The sequence below is a fragment of the Lepeophtheirus salmonis genome, chromosome 11, assembly GCF_016086655.4.
Source record: "Lepeophtheirus salmonis chromosome 11, UVic_Lsal_1.4, whole genome shotgun sequence".
Taxonomy (NCBI): domain Eukaryota; kingdom Metazoa; phylum Arthropoda; class Copepoda; order Siphonostomatoida; family Caligidae; genus Lepeophtheirus; species Lepeophtheirus salmonis.
This window is the reverse complement of record NC_052141.2, coordinates 8,412,428-8,423,328: the sequence shown is the minus strand read 5'-3', so window position 1 is coordinate 8,423,328 and position 10,901 is coordinate 8,412,428. Positions and strand designations below refer to the sequence as shown.

General features: G+C 30.9%; 1 protein-coding gene across 1 annotated transcript; it reads right to left on the bottom strand.

Annotated features, from left to right (window-relative positions):
- Positions 1-8,815: 8,815 nt before the first annotated feature.
- Positions 8,816-10,545, bottom strand: LOC121126003 (tryptase beta-2). Its single transcript, XM_040721283.2, has 5 exons — positions 10,418-10,545; positions 10,097-10,362; positions 9,410-9,626; positions 9,019-9,344; positions 8,816-8,958 (listed from the first exon to the last, which is right to left on the bottom strand). Exons 1-5 carry the CDS (start codon positions 10,479-10,481, stop codon positions 8,947-8,949), a joined length of 885 nt encoding a protein of 294 aa, XP_040577217.1. The 5' UTR covers positions 10,482-10,545; the 3' UTR covers positions 8,816-8,946.
- Positions 10,546-10,901: the final 356 nt, after the last annotated feature.

Here is a 10,901-nt window from a genome sequence, read left to right as displayed (position 1 = left end):
TGAAGCTCATAAAATTTGATATAGGGTGTTAAGTTATTTATCAAAAAGTGAAAGACGTCTCAAAAAACAACTACGTTTTCTAAACTTATGCAAAATCAAAAAAGTTATAGGCCGATTAAGAAATCCGTGAAATTTAGAAAAAAAAATTCACGTGCTAAAAAATGTATATATATTTGTATATTGGATTCGTATATAAAATAAAGTTTGTTAAAATGGTATAGAAATTCGTTTGCATATAAATTGTAATACATATGTATTGATATATAATTGAAATATCTATCATTTTGTGACTAAATTTTTATGTTTTTCATCAATCGTTAATCTTAAACTTCACGATTTTAAACTTGATTCATATATTATTAGTGGAATATTCTTTTTTGCTCTTCAGAGAGCATCGAAAATACTCAAAACTCTGATGCCATGGAATATGAAATTTTAATAATGGGTTGTAAAGTCTGAGGAACCGATTTTTAGGGTTGAATTTGAAGTAAAGGCAGTCTAATGTTATAAAAGCTACCATGTGATTTTCCATTACTTCTAGTTAGTTAAATAATATTTAAGAACAAAATATATATTGAATATTGACATCAATAGTGTCGAAGTTCATGTGGCTCATAAATTAACTGGAGAAAAACTTATCAAGCCATACCATATTCGAAGAATAATGATCTCAACAGCAGCAAGATATTCAAGGTTTTCCATCAGAATTTCACATTTGCATGGAACAGATTGGGTTATTAGTGAACATTTAGTGATTCTCTGCCAGACATTTCAGAACATTAAATTTTTAATGAGCCAGTTTAGAAAAAATTACTAGATAAATTTAAATCTGATTGTACGATACTTATTGTCGATTGTTCTTGTTTTTGTTTTGTTTTGCTGTTTGATTATTCTTGTTTTTTTCATTTTCTAATGTCGTATACCTCTCAAAAAAGGTGTCTTTATACATTTCATTGACAGGTGTTATACTCTCATAGTGTACGAGGAAATATGATTGTTATTTGATTCTTAGAAGGACATTAATTTTCAACTTTAATGTAGAATTATGTTATTATACAAACAAAATGATGAAGAAAAATTTATTTAAGACAAAAAAAAGGATGTAAGTCTGACTATTTAAAGGGTTTTACAATAAATACAATATTTAAATATCTGAGTAAGTATTATAGATTATTAAAACCTTACCAGTAGGCTAAACAAAATCTTTGTCAAAAGGAGAAGTGAGAAAATTATATATCTTGATTGGTGCAAAAGTCATTCTGATATAACAGGAAATGAATTTTCAAAAAGTGAGAGTAAAAGTCGTAAGAGTAACAACAAACTACCCAAAAAAAAAAAAAAAAAAAAAAATACACGACTTTTTCTACGAAGTTTGATCCAATAAATATAAAAACGATCAAAGCTTGAAACATAAACTTGTCATGCTAAAAAATCGAAATCGCAGGTTATCAAACTTGGATGTGAAAAAATGAGAATAATGGGTCAAACTTACACTGGGCTTTTGTGGCGTGTGTGTGTAAAATATAGAATATAACATTAGTCAGACCATAAAACAAGTAAAGTGCATCAAAGAAGGGGCATCATTCATTTTGAAATTCTGGTATAAAATGGGCATGTTAAAAAAAAAAAGAAACTGAAAATCAAATTAGTAACCCAGACAATTTGAAGATTGTTTTGGATGACATAAAGAATAATACTCATAACGCTTCATTAGATCAACTCCAATCAGCTGTAACAAGAGAGGAAGGAGAAAAGGATATATTCATGGAAATTTGCTACAATTACTACAATGTGGATCCCCAATTCTACTCCGAGTTCAACAAGGACATACAATTATGGCTCTATAGGAAATCCTCTGGGTTACAGGGTGTAACCCTTTTATGAGCACACGCCAATATTAAATCATGTTTTGAATATTATTGAATCTATTTAGGAAAGGATATTATTCACTAACCAGGATTTAAATAATAATGACAACAGATAAGAAAATTCATTCTTCAGTTTACAAATTTCAAAAAAACGGGGCAGCATAAAACTACAGCAAATTTACATAAAGGTTGATCATATTAATGTAATTTTCTATTAATTTAACTAAAGGAGGCGAGGGACAGCTACAAATCTTTTTATTTTCTTCTATTATTAATATTAAGTCTGCTGTTGTGAAATCTAACTTCATTTTTTCGTCCAATGCCGGATGCATCATTATGAGCCAGTTGCTCTCCAAGATCATCACTCCAAAAGCACTGAACACTAAGCCTTCTACTGCCTTATGGAGGAGGACCACCCTATCGCAAATATAAAATAGATTGAAGGAGGAATCAACTTCGATTTTACAAAATGTACAATATAGGTACATTTTTGAATTACGATATTTTTAGGAAGGTTTGTGTTTCTCTTTACAAGGCCAAGAAGAGCTATAAACTTTTTTTTTTTTTTGGAAAATAAGTGGTAATCCATTTTCTTGCCAAATTTCAATTTGGCAATTTTTTGACAGATAAAAAAGATGGACTTTTCCTTAAAATAAATTTTGTGGGTATGTTATTTGAAGTTAATTCTACAATTTTATTTTTCAAAATTCGTAAAAATGCACTTGATTCATACCAAAATGCCCTAACAATGACATTATATTTTGTAGTGAACAAAATAGAAAAATGAAAGGCATCACAAACTGGTTTTCTTATCATTTATCAACTATTATTTTTCTCTTCATTTCACCGATCCCTAGTTTTATAGGAATATTTCAATACAGAAAAAGTGTCACAACGACAACTAAGTTGTGCAAATATTAAACAAATGGTATTTATTCTGTAACTGGGTGTAAAGGTTTTCCTTCTACTTATCTATTGACAAAATTTAATTTCGTTATTATGAATCAACCTCATTCATGTTTTTTAGAAATTTATTTTATCTTACTTCAATAGCAAGACAATATATAAAGTACCATATTAATAACATTATATTTTATATTATAGCGATAATTATTTTACTTATCTATCTAAAAATATATTTTATGCAACTATTTTTGGTAGTATTAATAAATTTGATCATATTTTTGGTAGTTTACTAGAAAAAAAAACTGTAAAACCCTACATTTTTTTTTTTTTTGATGATAACATTCTATTATTTTATTAAAAGTAATCATCAATGGGTCTTTATTAATGCTATATCGGACCTAAGACTATGCTCCGTTCCTGTCAAATCGCATTTATCCATAAAGTTGATATTTACTGACTTCCCTAGGGATTTGTTTTCTTTCTATGTTATTTTTTTATATAGGTAAAAGAAGCAACGATATAACTAATTAAAAATAACTCAGGGGAACAATTAGGAGGAATTTTATTGAAAATATAAAATCATATTTTATATCTGAAAATCAAAATTAAATGGAATCAACAACACTTCATTTTTTCGTGGGAACTGAAAATTTCAGTTCCTGCGTCGTCTTTTTGTGGTTCTGGCGGTTGAAGAAAGAAAAGGGTGCAGGTATGATGCCTGAGAAGTAGAGTGTTTGATCCGTCCCCATGACACAACCTCGACATGGTGCACTCCCAGTGCGTCAGTAAGGGTGGGCACATCTACTACTCACTTCCCCTCCAGCTCTTATTTGCCTGTGAAGCTCTTCATCTCATCAGGATTTACCTTTTCGATGATGATGTTTGGGCATCATTTTGCCGTGACTTTTACAAAAGAGTATACTTATTTATAAACAGAGTAATTTTAGCATGCTTGATATTATATAACTATGGCTGTGTCGACAAGTAACGTCCGTAACACTAAGAAATAAGAATAAAAATAAGACCAGGATGACAATTGTTGCTCATAAGTCATCTTAATAAAAGTTAGCAATGCTTGGAAACTTTGGTTGACATTTCTTTCAAAATGCATATTTATGACAACTTTTCCTAAAATACGTTATGAACGTTACATGAGTTGTCCCATAAACGAGCATCATCATAGCACGGTCCAACAACCAATGGAAAGACGCAAAGTACATAACTGATTTACATATTGACACAAAAGCCGTTCTTGATGAAAAGTAAGGTTTGAAGACATTGGTAAGAGATTTTTGTATGCCAAACTGCTATTAAGAACGTTGAACAATTTTGTTAACTGAAAAATAATTTTTTAGAGTATTGTGTCTCATTACTGTAGCGAGAAAAACATGTATTTGCATAAATATTGTGATCAGTTGTATTTTGTATTTCAAAATATAAAACTTTATACATTTTAAGTAAGTTTTATTATTAATATGACAACTTAATTTTTTTATGCTGAGGTTGAGATTTGCATGGAATTGCCATAAACAGTATTAGCAAAAAGCCCATATAACCCCATGTTCTTCATAATAATGGGTAACAGCTATTTAATTACAATTTCCATAAACAGTATAATAATATTTATATAATCCTACATCGCCTATTGTACAAAGCATGACAAATCCTTGCAATGCAAAAAATCATATCAAATCTTCTGTTTTCTTGTTCTTGTCAAAGATGAAGTTGTTACTAGATGTCAGGCAGATATTTGGTAGATATTAAGCGGTCAATACAAGAGGCGATGGATCACTGCTTGGCAGTGTAATAAAAAATTTGCAACACTTTATATTTTTTGAAAAAGCTTTCGAAAGCTTATCTCATAAGTACATTATCCAAGAATTGCACATAAATGTATTTCCAGATAAATTTGTACATATAATATTGGCTATTCTATAGCACACATTGTCGAGAATTGATATTCCAGGAGCAAATATCATTTTTGCAATACACAGAGATGCCAGATAAGGATATTTGTTATCTCCAATACTCTTCATAATCGTCTTTACCGGATTGTGGAACAAAATAAGGCTAAAAATACAATCATAGGAATGCTAATCAAAAACTGTCTATTAAAGTCGGTAGTATATACTGATGCCCTTACCTAGTTTCTGGCAGGATCTGAAGAAAAAATCGTACACTCCACCAATGCCATCATTGAGATCATAAACAATTTCAAAGATTTCTCGGATCTCCAATAAATCTTTGTGGAAAAAATTATCTAGAATTGTGATCGTGAATTGAGAATTTCTTGCGGTGAACTTGACATCACTCGATCAGTTGTTGTACTTGGCGTTGGAATTTCCGCAGAGTCTTTGGAAAAATTATTGAATCACTACGAAAATAAATGTTCCATTTATAAGATGTTCCATTTATAAATTTTTTGAAATAAAAATTGAAATATTATATTTTTTGGAAAAAAAATTTCAAAATTAATTTTTTGGAACAAAATGTCATAAATCCACAGCTATTTATAAAAAAATGTAATTTTTCAGAAAAAATTATATTTCAAATATTAACTTTTTTGTTCTGTTACATAATTTAACGTATAACGAAAATAATTCATTCATTGGGGGGGGGATATAACCCTACCCCTCCAGCCCACTCTCTGAGAATGTTTCATTGGAGTTAACTTAAGAATAAATATTCGCTTCTGCTACCCCTCCCTGCCTGTTTTTCTTTCCATATAACTATTACTGCATTTAATTCGTCTCATATTCCCAAATTATATATATTTTCTACATTTTTAAGTCAGAAAAAAAATTGTTCATTTAGAAACTAATGTTTATTACCACATAATAATCTGCATTGTATTTTAAATTTACTATTTAGTCTGGGTTTACACAAGTTTAATCCATTATAAAGGGCAATTAAAAAAATATTATATCTGTCCCAAAAAAAAGTAAAAAAAACAAAAAAATGCATTCTTCACATGCGTTAAACAGTAACACTAAATTTGATATGATGAAAGATGACAATCTCATACTGTCACATGGCCTCAGATTACCCCTACAATAATTTTAATACAGGGGCGTCAGCAGGGGTGCGCTGAAGGGCTGTCGCCCTCCTTTCAAGATAAGGAGGAATAGATTTTTATTAGAATATATAATATCTTTAATAAAATATTTTTTTCTAAAAATTTTAATTTTTTTATTTTTTTCCCAAAATAATAAATTTTTGTGAATAACTAAGAAATATAAAAATCTTTTTTCAAAGAATGTATTATTGAAAAAAAAATTAAAAAAGTTTTTTATTTCAAATTTATTTTTGAAAAAAAAAATTGTGAAGGACTGGGGAATTTAATATAATTTTTTTCTATAAATCTAATCTTTTAAATTAAATTTTTCGAAAAATATCAAAAAAAAGAATTTGATTGTTTAATTTATTTTCTTATTTAATTTTTGGTTTATTTTGTGGAAAAATTTCCAAAAACCAAGGCCCTCTCACCAAAAAAATGTAATCCTGCGGACACCCCTGAATACATATCCCATATATCTATATTGGGTATATAAACATTGGTATATTATGGAAATCTCCCATGACCGTACTCAGAAACTGACAGTCTTAAGGACTGGTGCCAAAGGTACTAAGACTGTATGGAAGTGAATAACTAAGATCTGAGTGTTGTTTCCTTATTTCTCTCTTTTTTTCACATCCTCATACAGCCCACGGCGAGGCCACTATTGTCTTACCCACATGAATGGTAAAGATCCCTTAGACTCCCCGCTGTTTGGACCTTTACTTTCGTAAATAAATGAAGGAAAGGTCAAGAAAGGTTCCATGATCAAGTCTTATTAAGTTTGATAAGAAATATAACAATAAATAATGCCTCAAGAATGCAATGACGAAGAAGAGGGCCAGAGAATTCCCCTGTCAACACTTTTATAATAAAAAATAGTCCCCAAAAAGGAAAAGGTTCGTAAAAGGCTCAGGTTCTAAGTAAAGGGATGATTCTGTACATTCTGGTGAAGTATTAGAGTATTTTTCTTATATTCCACCTTTTCCCCCTACTATTTCTTGCTAAAAAATAATAGATATTCACATTAACTAACAAATGAAGAAAAAAACAAAAACTTACTTTTGGACCGGTCGTAAAACCAAACTGAACAGAATAAAACAGACCTATTACAACACCAATTACTAAAATTGTAGATATACATTCTACAGGGTAAATATTTCGAGTATTTTCAATTATCATTTTATTAATATTTATTTGAGTAACTTTATTTCTAGCAATAGATTTTTAGATAAAATTCATTACTTGTTCATTTTATTGTCCAACAAGTTACAATATACTTTCATGGCACAAATATGAATTTGAAAAAAAAAGATAATAAAATGGAAAAGGTACCAGCTTTTTATAGTTACTACCTGAATATACAGAGTGAGGACTGAAAAAATAGAACCTCTTCGCGGATGTTTGGCCTTTATTCCTAAAGCCATAAGTTTTTTATCTGACGCCATTAAAATGAACCGACAAGAAGTTACAATTTGATGCTGTTTTTTTGTGCGCTCAAAATTTTCGACTAACTATCTGGGTGTGTAAACAGCAAACGTTTCCGTACATAAGTTGATTTCCGACCACAATATCTTCACTCTAAACGCAGATCTGAATTGGAAAATTGTTTCTTCGCTGAATCAAGAGCTCTGATAAAAGGAACTTTCAGGACCAAAGATCCAGCTCAGATCATGGTCCTCTACGTAGTGGCGTCTGACAGTGGCAAGATACCTACCTACTTGATCAAGACCAACGAGAAAGTCAACAAAGACGTCTACGACAGGGTAATGAGGTACCATCTCTTGCCTTGGTTGAAGGCACGTTCCCTAGGGACAACTATGTGTTTACCCAAGACGGCCCCCAGCTCACACGTCCAAGAAGGTTCAACATGTCTTCTGGGAAAATATGGCTGCTCTCTGGTAGGCTTATTGATGAGCTTCATTCTTACCCGACGTGAACCCTGTGGACTCTGCCGTATGGTGCTTCTTGGAGGGCAAAATGAACAAGACTTCTCATATAAATCTCGATGCCCTGAAGACTATGATCATGGAGAAGGGGAACTAATAGTTCTCGGACTCCATCAAGACCAATTGTACTGCCTTATAATTTATTTTCTACTGTCGAGTTATGACCATAAACATATATGTACATCTCCGAATCTTCTCTGTGGTTTGTCTCGCCACTGTCTACCGCCTCTTCTACTGAGGCATCCTAGATCATGTCAAAGTAAACGAAAATTAAGGTTTTTTCTTTTATTGATGCATAAGCCTGCAATATATATTTAATATAGTTAAATAATTCCCACCATCCACAGTAAAAACATTGGATAATTACATTGACATGATGACTACTAATATAAATTATTTTTTCTTTAGCTGGCCTGTTTTATTGTCTTTCATGTATGAATATATGAAAATGAGTCACTGGGTGGATTGTATAAAGTGCTCACCCATGTATATGTATAAAAAGGTAGTCGTCCTAATGAAGTTTTACTGGCGTGTATTGAGGCAATTATACGAACTGATGGCTCACATTTTGATTAAAAATTGTGCCAAGCACAATTTTTAGATGATTTTGTCAAATAAATGTCCTCAAAAGAAACTGTTGTTCAAATATTACTATTGAAAAAACAAAATGTGTACCACACGATAAAATCATCCGAGCATGTAGCAATTAAAAAATGCCTATATCTCCAAATATCATTTGAAATCAAAGCAAAATCTACAATCCCTTCATTGTAAACTTATTTCCAAAAGAAAGCACAACATGTTCAAAACAAAATCTTTTTCATTGCTACAAATACATCTAAAAACATTCAATAAACAAAAGATAAAATGTAAACACTACCGGTACAAAAAAGAACCTAACATTTTGAAGCAATTTCCCATATCTTGACTGATGTTACAGAATAATGTTTTGATTCTTTTTTTAGTTCAAATGACCGATATTCCAAAACGAGACTGAGGCCTTATGATATAAAAAAATAAATAAAGAGGAGACTCCATTTCTACATTTCTATATATTTGTATACATACATATGCTTTACAAGTAAATATGCCTTTAAAAAATACTTTATATATACTCCCTGCTATCAACGAAAATAATTTGTAAAGCAGAGATCAAAAATCGTACTTTTTAACAAAGTTTCTAAAAAATATATATAGGAATAGTCAAAGTTATTGATATGTATTATTTTAGCCAACTCACCATTATATTACTGTATATCCAATCTAAGTAATATGAAACCTTAACGTTTATTGCACCTTGACCAGTGGCTCCACATTGGACCCCTTGTGAGATGACTCCAACAAGTATGCACCTACCACTTTCTTCAAGTGTAACTGGACCACCAGAATCTCCAAAACATCCAGAAGAAGGAGGATTCCAAATACACAATAATGAATCAGGATCAACGACACCTTCTTTTCCACGTTTACATATACTGGATGATATGTTTTTCACATATAAATCCGCTCTCATGAGACGGGAAGCAGCCAAATCTACTTTTGGATCTGTTCGACCCCATCCGCTTACTATTTGTACATTGTACATATAAAAAAATATAATTGAATAACAAATATATATAGCTGAAGATTACCTACGACTGAAGATTCAGTCATGACAGGCTCCGTTTGATAAAAGGGCAAACATGCTGGTTGTATAACCGAAGAAAAATCAAATGAACCTTTTATTTGTACCAGACCAATATCGTGTATATTCTTTCCATCAATTTTTTTAAATGATGGATGCATTATGTACATTGAAAAATTATATTGAACACCAGTTTCCTGCCCTAGATTCCCCCCAGCATACACCTGCAAATCCCAATATTCCATTAATATCAATTTTGTTCTCACATTTTTTAAATAATTGTAAAATATGTGAAAAAAGTCTAAATCCCAGTAATCATAAAAGCCTTTGAGAGTATGTTATCAAAAATATAAAAACTTTGAGAGACAATAGAACACGGTCATAACTTACTAACATCAACTAATCAGTGTTCTGTACATTGATTGGTTGAATTTGAATTATTTCTTGTAATTAAGCTATAAACACTTCCCCAGAAGTGTTGAATAATTATTCCCTATTTGAGAAGAGTCCTAGAAACTGATTTAATCCCATTTTTGCCTTTTCTTTTAACATGAAAGGTTGTGAGATTCAATAAAAGTAATGCCATGAAAGATTTTCTCTCTTGATAGGTCCTAACATTTCAAAATAGGAACAAATAATAAATAAATCCCGGGATTTGGACCATTGTCACATTTTTTAAAGATTACATACATACATAGCATTTTGAAATATCTAGTTTAATATTTATCCCTGAGATTATTCTGTCTTTTAAGCAATGAGCTGCGGTTATCACGAATGACTCACTGATGATTGTTCCTCCACACCAAAAACTCGGCCCAGATGAGGGTTTCAATTTAATAGCCACTTGCCATGGAATGTCTCCTTCTTCCACTCCAACCCCATTAATAATTCTGTTTGATGTTCTTGGTTTGCATCCCTTTAATCCCTTTGATGTTGAGTATCCACATGAATCATAGATTACTTTAGTACAATATGTATAAATAATATGAAAACGGAGTCACTATATACTACTTACCCGTCGAGAAAGAAGTTGCCAAAGAGACATATGTTGTAACGAAAATAAAGTTCTTGATCCACATTATAGAAGTGTTCAAAAATACTGGCTTGAAAACTCTCAAAATTTAATTTACACGTGTACAATATCCGTATACAAGTGAAATAAAATTTAAACTCTGTTGTTTATAAGCACTAAGAATTAGAATGTATTATTGACATACATAAAAGTTGTTTTATTAAACGTATTTTTAAGGAAACATGCCACGTATAATTACTTACATAAACTGAATTTATTTTAAAGTTACTTTTATAAAATATAGGGAACATATTCTAAATTATAATGGAACGTCATCCATCCCCATCAATAGAATACAGAATGAACTGATTCAGTTGGGACAACGTTGTATTCCAGTTTTTCCTCTCGTATTCATTTAAGCTATGGAATTAACGACTTCTAATTTATTACGTCAGTACAGTGGTTTTGGTATCTTTCTCGGTGAGAA